Source organism: Notothenia coriiceps, unplaced genomic scaffold, assembly GCF_000735185.1.
Source record: "Notothenia coriiceps isolate Sejong01 unplaced genomic scaffold, NC01 NC01_scaffold00037939, whole genome shotgun sequence".
In the NCBI taxonomy this organism is placed as follows: Eukaryota; Metazoa; Chordata; class Actinopteri; order Perciformes; family Nototheniidae; genus Notothenia; species Notothenia coriiceps.
This window is the reverse complement of record NW_011370640.1, coordinates 43254-58465: the sequence shown is the minus strand read 5'-3', so window position 1 is coordinate 58465 and position 15212 is coordinate 43254. Positions and strand designations below refer to the sequence as shown.

The 15212-nt window shown below is 39.0% G+C and overlaps 1 protein-coding gene across 1 annotated transcript; it reads left to right on the top strand.

Moving 5' to 3' along the window:
• The first annotated feature begins 10338 nt into the window (after window positions 1-10338).
• On the top strand, window positions 10339-14963 carry LOC104967909 (sodium/hydrogen exchanger 3-like). Its single transcript, XM_010797448.1, has 4 exons — window positions 10339-10830; window positions 12656-12958; window positions 13939-14099; window positions 14877-14963. The coding sequence occupies exons 1-4, from the start codon at window positions 10563-10565 to the stop codon at window positions 14961-14963; spliced, it is 819 nt and encodes a 272-aa protein (XP_010795750.1). The 5' UTR covers window positions 10339-10562.
• The last annotated feature ends 249 nt before the right edge of the window (window positions 14964-15212 follow it).

Genomic DNA, 15212 nt, shown 5'->3' with positions numbered 1-15212 from the left:
GCTTAAAGTGACCTGACATTAAAATTCAGCTAACTTATTATCTCTTCGATTTACACACGGCATCTATTGCACGTCTGTCCGTCCTGGGAGATGGATCCCTCCTCTGTTGCTCTCCCTGAGGTTTCTCCCATTTTTCCCTTTAAACTGTGGGTTTTCTTTGGAAGTTTTTCCTTGTACGATGTGAGGGTCTAAGGAGAGAGGATGTCGTTTTGTCATACTGATATTCTGTACAAACTGTGAAGTCCACTGAGACAAATGTAACATTTGTGATATTGGGCTATATAAATAAACATTGATTGATTGATTGATAACCTGCACTAAATGGTTTATTAAATATTAGTATTTAGTGCCTCTGCTGTGACATGTCTCCATGATTTAATGTTCAAAAAGCTCTTTATTTTTCTCGTACTTCCTGTGCTGCAGCACCTCTTTTCACCCTCTGTCTGAAACCAGAGCCCAGTCTGCTCTGATTGGTTAGCTGGCCAGCTCTGGTGGGATTGATCAACCACTTATAGTTGACCCACCCCTTAGCCTATCGCGTTTAATGTGTTGGAGTGCTAGCCAATAGAAGCGGGAGTGTTACGTAACGATGTCGTTATGTTACAGAAGTAAACAAAGGAGTGTGTGGGAGAGAAACCTTAGATGACCGTTTACATTCACAAAAACCTATAACCCATTACAGGAAGGAAAACCCCCAAAAAGAATGATAGGGCGATTTTATATATAGTGGCAGAATTCTTTATTGAATAGCTTTAATAGATGCCTGTATAACCTGGGATCATTACAATCACAATTTCAAACAAAACATAGCAAAACAGACGGAAAAATGAATTTATATTAAGAATCAAGAAGAAAAATTAAAACTGCCTGGTATAAATTGCCGCAGTATTGTTCCAAATTAAATTAGGGTTGTGGAAATGATTTCTGTATGAGTCTGCTCACATATTTTCCACGGTTTGTTTTTGACAGGTAAGAGATATGGTGTGTTGCTGTTTAGCCAGGCAAGGAAGAACATTGCCATTGAGCATTTTGTTGATGGGAGTTAAATGTTTCTCTCGTGATTAAGTGGCGCAAGTCAGAAATGAAAGGTACGAAGAAGAAAACTGAGACCAATGGCATGGCTCACCACCATACAGCTCTGTGGATCGAATAATGGTTTCATTGTTTTGGGCTGGGTTCAGTTTGTCTTCATTAGATTGTGTTTCATGTCCTCTGAGCCTCTTTGCTGATCATTCGGTACATTTGAGCCCTCAATTCATAAATAGCAAGAAAACCTGACTGTGATTAATAACTTCACTGAGCAAATTGATGAAAAAGCATCTGGCATTTAAAGGAATAGTTGAACATTTAGGAAATATGCTTAGGCACTTTCTTGCAGAGAGTAGCTCTAGAGTCTGTAAATTGAATAAGTAGAGACAGCAGCCGGTTGGTTAGATTATCTTAGCATAAAGACTAAAAACAGGTGTAACAGAACAGAACAAATTGGATATTTGTACCCAATTTAAATAAAGCCTTCCTGGCATTATATAGATATTCAAGAAGAAAGGACAGATGGAAAATAACTCTAAAGTTGACAAAAATGTGCAATAAGCAATAAGCAGCACATTGCTTTCATGACCATCTGAGCTCCAATAAAAGAGCAGTATGATTTAATCCCATCCAAATAATTGTAAAGCATTCTCGTTGCATATAGCCCATAACGTTGCTAAGTGCCCCTGCAAATAGCTTTCAATTTGATCAGTATTTGCAGATTAACACATTGTTTCTGGTGACAGGTAAAACCCTGTAGGTAGGAGTTAACATGTGTGCCTGACTGAATATGTGATAGGGTAATTGTTTGCTTGAGTGTGGGGGGACTTGATGGTGGTTGGGTGCTTGTGTCACCATCTACTATTAATAGCATGTGTGCTGACTTGATTAGCAGGCTGTGGTTCTTAAATCTTGCTCTGCTGCAGACCCACTTTAATTACCACGCACTGGCCCTCTTTTATTCCTACTGACAGGACCTCTCATGAGTCACTACACAGAGGTGAGCTTTTCACTCCTATACCGCAGACATCAGGAGAGCAACAAAGCGCACGACCCATGTGGTACGATGGTGGGCTGGGATCAGATTGTTCACCGTGCTCCGGTATGTAGCGTCTCTATGCAAAGTTTGTTATTATTTATCTGCCAAGTTGCATTGAAAATGGGACATTTTGGGGGCATTGGGAATGTGGAAATCACATTTGACGGGAAAGACCATACAAAAATGTCCTTCAACTCAAGATTTATGAATCATTGCCCTTCATGCATTTAAATGTGATGTTTATGCAAATAAACGTCCAATTCAAACCATACCACAAGCCAAGCACATCAGCATGCGGCTGGGAGCCTTTTATAGATTTACTAAAATATTGACTGAACACTGTTTTAGTTTGGCCGAGGCAGTGAAGGGAAAATTTGATCTCATGTAAATCATTAAACACTGATTTGGAAAACTGTTGCTGGTTTTCACCATGAAAAAAAACGTTTATGAGGAGAAAAGCCACAGAAATGTCATGGTTTTGCTATTTGCAAAGACAACAGGAAGGAAGTTTGGAAAAATCCTCTTCCCAGAAATCCTTTGGTTAAGAAACTGTTGGTAGATCCAAGACTGGATGTAATTCATGGCACCTGCAGACATTCAAGCTGCTGAATCATAATGAACGTGAACTGTTACAGGAAACATATTTTCTGTGTTTCACAAAAAGATCACAGTGTTCTTCTAGTGATCTGGGAGAATATACTGCATGAACATCTCCCAAATAAAAACCTAGAGAGCTCAGACTGTTCTGTGCATAAATAATTTCTATCCTTTTGTTTTTTTAAAGGCTGATGTTTTTTAATATGGTTGTTTACAAAAACAAAAGAATTAAGCATATTTTGCAAAAACTACTATCACAAACTAGCCTGTGAGTGGTGTCTGATGACATTTTAGAAGATGGTGCATGACCAGAAAAGTGAATGGAAAATATTTGCATGAGTCTGAATTAAGTCTGAATTAAGCCAAGCAGGAAGACAGTTCCTGTACTTGGCATGGCAGACTCCTGATAAAACAGCGTGCATGTGTGTGAACGGATAGCAACAGAGGCTGTTCCTAATCGCTGCACTGGTTTTCTTCTCTTTTTGTCTTTGTACAATTCATAACCAGCACGTTGTTCTACTGTCTACTAAGCGTTCTCTTCCCTAAACCCCAAACAATTAAATACTGACACAGATCATAAATTGTTACCAAACTGGCTCATCAGAGTCTGCTAGTTTGCAGTTACTGTGACATACTTCTTCATTTACGAGGCGCTTACCAGTTCCATACGCTCTGGAGGCAGAAAGTGCTGAAGCCCTGTTATGTCTTTGCTGTCCTGTCTGACTTTACAGGCCAAACCATTGATGTGGTGAAAATACAAAGATAATACGCTTTAATAATACGCTTGTGTCATGGTCAGAGAGCAAAAGAAAGTCACCAGGACACACAATTACACACGCTGACTGTCGTCGGTTTGAAAATGTTCAAGGACACCCAGTAGACTTAACACGGTGATATATTTATAGCAGAGGGAGAAAGATGTCCTCCAGAAGAGACGTCACCCAGTAAGATATTTCATTTGACCTGAAAGCTAAATACCGATAACAGAAGACTAATAACACTTGTTTGTTGGGAGGAATTTGTACAGCATCTGTGAACATTGACTCATGTGAACGAGAGATTATTGCACAGTAAACAACAAGATACAAGTCTACAGCCACACTAGCAGCTTCAGAGGCTGTATGAACTGGTACTCTGAGCTCAATAGATCGGTGCAGGGATGAGTAGTATAGCAGTAAATTAGTTGTACAACCTAGAATATGTCAGATAACGCCCGGCTAGTGCCCGTCTAAAGCTTTTATGTGTCTGTTGCTGCCTTTTGCTTAGAGGTGATAGACATGAAGCCATAGCCATGTGGTTTTTTATAGTATCACGCTATTGACTCCTGAAAATTACATTTATGCTTAAACTATTATAAAAGTGTTGTAAATATGCCAAGTTTCTGTCCAAAAAAAGGCGAAAGATTTTCCCCCTGCGGCTTCTTTGCCCCTCACCAAATACATTGGTCTGCTATTATTTATTTCTATCCCTTGTGAATCTGCCCTTTCATAACTCTGGCTTAAAACAGCACGATTACACTGTTTTTCTTTAATCTACATTGCTTATTTGCTATTGTATCAAAAGAATACTGATTATCCTGAGTACTTTAAGATGCTTCCTGCTGTACACAAGACAATCCGCTGATAAGATCTTCATGTTTTGCAGAATGAATGATAGCTATAGAGTATTTGTGGTTTTGCCATATTGTGGCTATTTCTCTCGGAACAGCGAGCTCTCCCTCCCTTATTCACAGAGTTTGAGACACATAGTAGGCAAAACAGTAAGCAAATATTAGAAATGACCTTTGGGTTTCAGCCAGACAGACAGACAGACATTTTTAAACAATTTGCACTTCGAGGAGTGTGCGTTTCATCAGAGAAAAGTAGCTGAACTTGTTTCTGCCTTTGACAGCATGTTTGTATTCTCCACTCTCGGCTGAATATTCTCGTGCAAACATTCCACTGTTTCATTTCTGGCCCGTAGTTTGTGAGGCGTCCAGACAGATAGCGTGTGGCTTTCCCCTCATGATAGCCAGCATCTCCTTAAAATGTCAGCGGGGAATTCACAAGCGCAAGACCGCCTGAACACATTTACATGGTGTCTTGCCTGATTGATACCAGCACCTTGCAATTGTGAAAATTACCATCATAGGACTACATTTTCTTCCAAAAAATATTTCAAGTATTACAGAGCAAACAAAACTCATGTTAGCTTAAAATGCTAAGAACACTCAATCTTTCTTACTTACAGGTAATGTGCTCGGCAGAAAGTTTTGGCAAAATGGGCGATGAGGGAAACCGCTCAACATTTGTGGTCAAGGTGTGTTGTGTATTGAGGCCAAGGTGGAATACTGTGAACATGCAACACTTGATGCTTTTTCTTCCATATTTTATTTAAAGGTCCCATGTCATGGCCATTTCTACTGATCATAATTCCATTGTTGAGGTCTACTAGAATAGATTTACATTGTTCAATGTTCCAAAATCACATTGGTTTTCTTTCACTCTCTGTCCTAAACGGCTTGTTGGAGTCAAGCCGTTGACCTCCCTATGAGCCCACTGTGCTCTGATGTGTGTTTATGTGTTGCAATGTCGTTTGTTAGCAACCAGAAAAGGACACCAGTAATTACAAACAGATGAGAATGCTGCGTGGGGTCTTGGTGCCGTGTTGGCGGGACATTGAGGGGCTCGCTGCTCCGCTCGAGGAGCGGACAGTGTGAGCTGGATTACTGGTGTCGTTTCCTGGTTGCTGCGTGGGGTCTGCGAGGCAGCGAGACACCGAGTAACTCAGCCTGAGCACACTGTGAGTGGAGATCCACGGAGCCGTGGCTGAGAAAAGATAAGGCTGAGTGAGTGAGTGTGTGTGTGTGTGTGTGTGTGTGGGTGTGTGTGTATGTGTGCGTGTGTGTGTGTGTGTGTGTGTGTGTGTGTGTGTGTGTGTGTGTGTGTGTGTGTGAGGAGCTCCACGTATTGGTCCATTTGGACCTGGGTATGGTCACGTCACTATACTCAGGAAGAAACAAATGGAAAAAGAAAAATCTCCAACGAGGCGTTCTGGGGCAGCAGAGACAGGTCTTTTCTGTGTTAGAGTTTTACTCGCTACAGGGTGTACTTTGAGGGTTTGTGACTGCAGACCGTTTACATGCAGAAAAAGCTACATAACACACAAGGGGATGGGTAATAACCGGAAAAGCATGACATGGGACCTTTAAAATGTCAAAACAAGATATCTTGCTCTTAACGTTTCCAAATTGTATAGCTTCTCTTCTCCATCTCGGAGAGCTTCAAAGATCATCAAGTATGCAGTCTGAGGTTTTCACTTTGTGGTCAGTGGAAGGGGAAAGGGTGTAGAAAGAGCCTCAAACCCATAAACCCCAGACTTAGTATTGGAAGAGCCAGCAGACTGGAGAGGCCAATGGTTCCATTTATAAGAGCAATTGATGAGGAACATGGGGGCAACAGGGTCTGCTTTCAGAGACGGAGTAAAAACACACACGGCTGCCAAACGCTTGATTGTTGAGTCTCAATGGGAACCAGGAAAGGAAGACAATCAGACATGTATAATTGTCTCTTTAGTCCAGAAGGAGCACACATTGAAACATGTCTATTCTGATGTGCTGATAAGATAAATGAAGCCAATACAAGCACAAGCAATGTCGTTCAGCATTTACCTCCCAACATGCCATGTCTATTCTATTAAATTCATTTTTTGTAGGCTTTGAAATCAATGACGGTCCGGTCAGAACTAAATGTGAATAAAATTGCTTCCTTTTCTGACTGTGTGTTTTACAGTGATATGTCAAAATGTATTTGATGGATTGCTCTTTTATGTAGAACAGAAATGTGTAGTCTCCAGAGACTCTGGTGATCCCACCGACTTTCCTATAGTGCTACCAGGATGTTCCTTGTATTATATGTCTGCATTGGAGTTTTGACAGCAAACGAGGGAAGATAGAAAATGGGAATGACATGAAAACAAATGTTGCGTTGGAGTGAAATTCTTCAAAATTGTTTTAACATAAACTGACATTCATGGTTCCCATTTACCTCTGAATTGTAGTGGAGTAGACGTACAAAGACGCAAAAGTTAAAATACTTAAGTTAAGTACTTAAAAATAAGTACAGTATCTGAGTAAATCAACTTGCTACTACCACCACTGCAGGTATGTCATGTGTGCTTGCAGCCCATAATCCACACTATAGATTGAATAAAGCGATGTTAATTCTGTTTCCAATATGTTTAGTTTTTCTCCTTAAAAAATAATAAAAATAACCAATACAAATATGGTTAAAGTACCGGATCAATAAGCAGCATCGGTAAGAGTAGTAGTACCGTTAAAGTCATTGATAGGTAGGCTATGTGTGGAATAGGAATGGAACAGTGATGTGATTATTTGCAACCTGCTGTACAAATAGTAGTTAATGTTGATCAATATATTTTTATTAAAATAAGTAGGCCTACTTGTTTCACAGTGGCACAGGATCATTGGCACATATAAGCACTTTTTTCATGTTCAATCCATAATGACATATGCAATTATAGTTGGAGCTTTGTATTTTGTCATTATTATCAGATTAATTCTACCCATCTCGGTGGGAACCAGGTTAGGACGCTCGAAAATATTTCCAATTACCCAATGGGGACCCAACAAGAAAAGTTTCTGACCAAACAGGGGGGCATAACTATGTACATTACTGATGATTGAGTAGCCTATTGAGAATACTTTTTTCCAACAACCAGGCCTATACAAACATTACTGTCCCTCAGGATGGCTTGTATTTCCTTACTTTTTACGAGGGGCCATTGTCAGGACTGCATCATACCCATCGGCCTTATATCGCTTTAATGCTAATTAGCAAGTTAGCATGCTAACATGGCAAATATGTTATACCTGATTAATATCATCATCATTGTACATGTGAGTATGTTAGCATGCCAACATTAGCATTTAGTTTAAACACAATGCCGTACCTAAGTGTAGCCTCTAATAGCATGCTAGCAGGTCTGTTAACTGTCTCTTTTAAAGTTAACATGGAAGTGGTTCTATGCCCAAACCAAATGTTTTCCTGCTCATTCTCTGCAGCTGTGAAATGTGTTTGTATATTTCACTCCTTAAACCTCTCTTTCAACAGTTCAACTTACTGAACTTTTTTTTTTTCTAATCGACATTTTTCATAGTTTAAGGCCTAAATGCAATACACTGTTAAATGACAGCTGTCAGTTCACAGATTCAATATATAGTTGCCAATCAGTAGAATTGTTCAACAAATTATTATACCAATTAAACCAATTAATATATCAGTGCCGTTCTCCAGCGTCTCTCCTGTGAACCTGAAGCTAATTTGAGTTGTTGCTTTTACCCTTTTTCCAAACCTCAGCGTGTCTAAGAATGTGATCCAGCTGCTTGCCAGGTCCTTGTAAAATAAAAACAAACATGACCACCTGTCCCGAGTGTTTAGCGAGAGGACCAAAATCAGAAATACATTATGCCTTCTCGTTGTTTCCCCTCTTAGAGTGTCAATCAAAGAGAAGAAAAAGGACATGTTTCCCTGAATGCAGCAGCAAAAACCTTTAGGAAGATCACAGGCCTTGAGGAACATCTGGAGCCTTCATGAGGGCCAATATTACATTTCCATACTTTTACAATGAGTTTCCATAACATGTAGGTATTTGGACCAACAATACCAATGCAAGTTCCACAGGGTACATTACTGCAATGAAAGACTAGCTAGAATATACCCCTCTATTAACGCCTTCCTGTCTCTTCGTATTTAAATTTGAATGCCTTTCGAGTCTTTGTAATACGTGCCTTTTAGACCCAACGTACCTTGGAAATATCAACTATATAAACTTATACTACAAATGCGTAAAGAAAGCAATAGCATTAAATAACCTCATAACATGGATGCTAAATATTTTGAATTGGAAATCTAAGAAACTTCCTAGCCTCAAAAAATGGGACCAGGAAGTTTTATCATTGCTCCAGCTCAAGAACGTAAGATGTGTGAGCTCCATCAATTCAATATGTAAAGCAATGTATGTGATACACCTAGCTGCCAGATAAACATTTATTATTTTTTGTTGTTGTTTGTTTTTGCCTGTCCTTGTTTGTCTACCCTCCCTCACACTGTAAAGTGTATTTGAGTCAGAGAAAAGCACTATATAAATATAAGGTATTCTTATTATTATTGCATCTTTTTTTTTAATATATTTGTATGTGGCCTATTTTTGTCTTTTCCCCAATATTAGTGTTTGGTCAATTGTAAAATTGTATTGTACTTACTTCATGATTGGATCCCAGAAGGAATGGGTCGATTAAGTCCTTACAAGTTTGGTAGGTTTGAAAAGTATATGTTTACATCATTCCTATGAATGCAAACGTCCTTTAATAAAGTATGGAAAAAGATAAAAATGTAAAAATGCAAAACAAAGTACCTCATAGTTGAACTTTATCTAATAATTTTTCTAAATAACAGTCCAGCAGCATTTTCTTCGGTGTCTTTTTTTCAGGGAGGTGAAATAGAAAACGTCTCCAACAGCAAACTGATAAACAGCACATCCACCATGAACTGGATCTCTCTGGATAACTGATACCTCCGAGGTTATTTTGAGCACAGGATTGCGCATCAAACATCTACAAAATGATGTTGTCGATGAAACCAAATAGATCAAGACTCCAGAAAACAAAATGCTTAACAATGTCTTCACCTAATAACTGGTCGATAAAATCCTAACCCCTGTGAAGTCTGCACATCTTGGTGACGTTAAAAGATGACTTAGTTATAACTGTAAAGTAAAGCTTAGCTGTACACACTGTTCTGCCTCGAGGTAAAAGACGCCAATTTGAGATAATTTCTTAGGAATGGACGTGACACGCATAAAGTGAGTAAACGCATTAAAGTGCGCTTACTGTGTGAATGTATACAGAGAAACGACAGCAGAGACGTGAACTTGACTGTNTATCCCATTATATGATAAGGCAAGGCAAGGCAAGTGTATTTATATAGCACTTAATGTCTTTCATTTTTGTAAAGCACTTTGAATTGCCTTGTGTTGAAATGTGCTATATAAATACACTTGCCTTGCCTTGCCTTATCATATAATGGGATACGTTTACTACAGTACAGTAAGTCAATCGTAGCTCCATTAAATCATAGATAGTTGAAGTTTATTTCCGGACTGCCAGAAGACGGCTTTCTTGACTATCACGTCAAGAACTGGGAGTCTTTAACCAGGATTGAGTAACATCAGCGTCAATCATTGCTTGAGATGAAGCCCTTGAAAATGTTACTAAACACAAACACACACACAGACAGGTGTTGGCTTAACATCAAATGACCTCTGCTCCATCACTAACTCCCTCAATGCCATTGAGACACACACATGACAAACTTGAGTTGATCTGAGACCGGAAAGACCAAACAGAGTAATGACTAAATGTTCCAAACGTGACTGAATAACCAGAAACCTTTCTTGGACATCCGTTACTCATCCCTTAATCTTCCAACCTAAACACACACACACACACACACACACACACACACACACACACACACACACACACACACACACACACACACACACACACACACACACACACACACACACGCACACACACTCACAACCTTGGTCATAGAGGCTTCTGCACTCTTCTGAACTGCCTGAACACTGCTGACCACAGACTGTGGAAGGACACAAATTCACAGTCTGAGATAGAAGGATAGAGCACTAGAGTAGTGAAAAGATAATAACTGATCGTAAACTAGAGTGAGTAAGACAGAGGAAGCAGAAAAGAAGGAGGGATCAGAGGTGTGACACACTTCAGTCTGGCCTTGGGACAGACAGTTGCCCTCCCTGACATCAGAGATAAAGGACTCATTTTTTTTGGTTCTCTGTTTTTTTTAATTAAATTGGTCAAATGCAACGCTGTGGGTATGTACACCTCTGGCTGCTGGGGCCAGTGTTGCTCATCTTCTTCATCTCAGGAGTCACAAAGGTGAAGGGGGACGTGGCGCATCAAGAACCCCACCCGAAGCCGCCATCTGAGTTAAAATCAAATCAGACTGAACACGGCCATGGATTCAGCGTCATCACAGGAATACCCGTCGTGACTTTTAAATGGCACCATGTGGAGACTCCTTATGTTATTGCGTTATGGATATTGGTGGCTTGTGTGGGTAAATTGGGTATGTAAGAAACAGTTGAAATGTGCTAGAAAGTGTTTTTTCATGTAGGCTGGTAAATATGGACTACAAGTAACCGATTTCCAGCTTTGTAAGAAATCTTCTTCTCCTTTACTTTAGTAAAAGTAGTAATACCACATTGTAGAAGTAAAGGTTTTACATTTAAAATGACATTTAAGTACAAAAGTATTAGCATCAAACTAAACTTAAAACCAATATTAAAATGAACTTTTATGCCAAATGGTCCAATTTCAGAAATATATAATTAAATATTGTATTTAACACATTTATTTTATTTATTCTTAAAAATATATTTTGAGAGAGCCTTCATATAGAGTGGATGACATTGCCTTAAATGTTCCTCTATCCACTGAGCTGGACTGTAATACATTTATTTTAAACTTTATTGACTTTCACCTCAACATTGTACTTAAGTACAATATTTGAGTACATGTACTAAATGACATTTCACCACTGCCAGTTCCTAATATTTTCTCATCTCACAAACATAACAATGAAATAAAAAGCAAAGCTTCAAGCTTAATATCATGCAGTTTAAATGTTGCAGTTTGACAGAGTCCTTTGAAACAAGATGATGTTGAGCTATTTTTAACCAGCATAATGTCAAATAACTACAATGTTCCTTTTGTAACATACCCTGTAATACTCGGTTCTTCTGCATGTTAGTCTAAGTTTTAATTATTTGTATCATCTTGTCATGGAATTTTGTTTTGTAACTTTCTAAATAATATAAGGAGCAAATATGTTTTTGCCTTTAAGTGCCTTAAAAATGTTTTAACTTAACGGTTTCTTTATGACAAATTCCTGACATGATATGTCAGTTATCGATCAAAGCTATTTTTATTCAGAGTAACACATAATAGGGGCTATATGTGAATGCGTGTGAGTGGATTAACAAATCCAAAACGTCTAACTTTAGTTTTATTTCATGTTCATTTAGAACGCCATTGTTAATAATTAAATTATGATTGAGAAATTGTTTATTAGGGTCTTTAACAATTAGAAAGGATGTCTTGGGTAAGTGTATTTTTTGTAATTGCAGCATGATATGTCTCTAATATTGTAACGAACAGTGTGCCTTCCTGCAGAGTGAACATGAGTGTGTGTTATCAAAGCAGCATGTTGTTCCTGAGAACACAAGAGTTTCTTCTGTTTTTACTGCAATAGAAATTCCACAGAGTGTTACACCTTTTATAACAACCTCATTGTATAATATTTGCTCTTATTGAACACCACAAACTGTATCTAAGCTGTATCATGTTTACACGGATCCAGTGAGATCTGTGTAAACATGATACAGCTTAGATAGTTTGTAGGCTCAAGCACAAATACAAAAACTGCATCATGTTAGACCTTCATCCAAATGTTCCATAACTTCAAATACTTCTGAATGGAACATATTGGCACAACAAAACCGGAGCTCTGTGGACTGGAAACAGAAATCGTTTTGAAATGGGTCTCCTTTTATGCTTCAGTTAGTTTGATTATTAAATAAGCTTCAGTGACACTTTGACAGACCATTAAGTTTAGTTGACCTTAAGCAAAAGTCTGTGTTTAGTTACTTAGAGGGGTTAAGAAACGTTCATACGCGCCACCATGATGGTTAATCATACCCAGAACTAAAAGTGGACCCTTCTCAGTCGAGTGCAACAGTTGATCATTTGCAAATATTGAAACCTCACAAACCGTTGTTTTTATGGTGTATTTATGATGCAATGAAAGAACCGACAATCAATCCTATTCGTTTTTCTTGTCAATAATTCATGTCTTCTCTTTCCTTCTTTTCTCTTTTCTTCTCTTCTCTCAGTGATTGAGTCCAACCATCATGTGACCAATATCATCCCGGAGAGCGCCCTACTCATCTGCTTCGGCTTCGTCCTGGGGGGGATTATTTGGGGTGTCGACGGGGTGCAGACCTTCACGCTGACCCCGAACGTGTTCTTCTTCTACCTGCTGCCTCAAATCATCCTGGACGCAGGCTACTCCATGCCCAACAAGCTGTTCTTCAGCAACATGGGGGCCATCCTGATCTACGCCGTCATCGGGACCTGCTGGAACGCTGCCAGCTTGGGGCTGTCGCTGTGGGGGTGTCACATGGGAGGAGCCATGGGTAAGAGACATTCCAGCTTTTAACATGTAGGGGCCTCAAACGCTTTAAGTCACACTGAGTTTCATTTTGAGTGGGGTGGAAGATAGGAAGTGGTTATTGATAGTGACACAATAAGCTAAAGAGGCAAGAGTTGTCCTCTGGGGAGGGGCGGGGGAACAGAGGGGGATACATGATGCAAAGATACTGTATGAGGGGAAATGGATAGATGCATGCTGGTGTTATGAAAACAACAGCAATGAGCAATTCAATGACCATACATCTGCTTCCAAGTTTTGGACTCCAGAACTTACTGGAGGATCATCACATTTTCAACTTGGATCAAGTATCATAGTATAGATATGAATAATTAGGTGTGCTACTTGCTAATTAGGGACAAGAGGGTAGTTAGGAGAGATTATAAGAGGAAAGGGAAAACACTAAACAGAAAAAACAGAAAACACCAAGCATGTGTCACGAAGAAAGAACAGTGACATAAATAATCTGAAATAGTGTTGTAATAGTTAGTAACACACCTTGTGAACCACATTTAATTGCAATCCATCAAATAGTTATTGAGATGTTACAATCTGGATGAAAACTGTGGAATGTCAGACCTACTGTACTGAGCCATCCATAGAGCCTTGCTGCTTGTATGACTATGAACATTGAATTAATAGAGGGCAGGGATTGATTCAGCAAGCCCCGTCATTGGATTTTAAGGCAAAAAACAGATTGCAGGCATGGATGGAGTCCTGAATGGGCACCCAGGGGCCAAAGAAGCAAAATGGAGAAAGACATTGGGAAAATAACCACAAAGTCACACAAAACTACAAAAAGATGCATAAGAACTACAAAGACACGCAAATTGTAGGTATCTTGCTCCTATGTAGAACCCAGAGGCCAAGTGTCTCACAGTAGGCCCATGATTGTAGGGCAATTAAAGAACCTGATTTCTTACATATATCAACTAAAGCCACATGTGGTGTATCTCTGTGCTGCAGGCGACCTGGACATCGGCCTGCTGCAGTACCTTCTCTTCGGCAGTCTGATCGCGGCCGTGGACCCCGTGGCCGTAATCGCCGTGTTCGAGCAGGTCCACGTCAACGAGGTGCTCTTCATCTTGGTGTTCGGAGAGTCGCTGCTCAACGACGGCGTGACCGTGGTTCGTATGCTATATGCTTTAGTTTTGTATTGTTTCTTGTGAAGCAGAACAGGTTGTGAGTTTGCTGAGACATCCATCATTGGAAAGTACACTTCTCAGATTTGAATACAAACAGTGTGCACTTCAGAGTGAGGACCTTTACCCTGACTGAGGTCTTGTCACCTCGCCTGAATCACTCTGCTCTTTAAGGAGGTTGATCTAATAGCACATTTTTCTTGTATGCGTTATAAATCATTAAGTTCCTTTCTATACATTGCTGAAACTACAATTAGAACTGAAAAAGAATAACATAGTGTCTTTAAACTTAACACACCTTACTGTCAATAATCCGAATCAAAATACGAGGAAATACCAGCAAACTACTGTTTTTTTCTCAGTTCTTCAAAGATTAAATGATATTATATGGACATTATTACTCAGGAGTGTAAACACACCTTTATTTGAAGAAAATACGGCACACAATCTGTGAATTGGGAGAGACAATATCATCTCATCTATAAACACTGTATTATTTCTTAACTTTTAAAACAAGGAGTCAGGTAAATGTATCTGCATAGAATAATATCACACAAGTGCAATAAGAAGGGCTCAAATCAAAGAAAACAAGGAAACCATGTGTACAGTAATTCAAAGACAGACCATTATAAACAAATTGCATATAAATAAGATGGACAAATAAGGACAAGTAAAAGCATTTCAAATGAATAGACGTGGATCAGTCCCGTAATTATTATTATTATATCATTGATTTTCCTCATTTCCTTCTTCTTCTCTTAGGTGCTCTTTAATGTCTTTGATGCGTTTGTGTCGCTGGGAGGACCACAAATTGATGCAGTGGAGATCATTAAAGGAATAAGTAAGTAGAGGCATTTACTTACCGTTTAGTATGGAATAATGTATTAGGGTGTGTGGTGTGTAGATGGTCCTAAAAAATAAAATAAAATGTATTTAATTGATCTAAAAATGAGGCCTTAATTGATATTAACTTAAATTCTAAGATTGAATTGTTTATTTCTGACATTCATTCATACATCTGACAAATCATTTACAAAATGCCTCTCACATTAATATCACACAGATTAGTTTAGCCAACACATTTTCTGCTATGTCCAA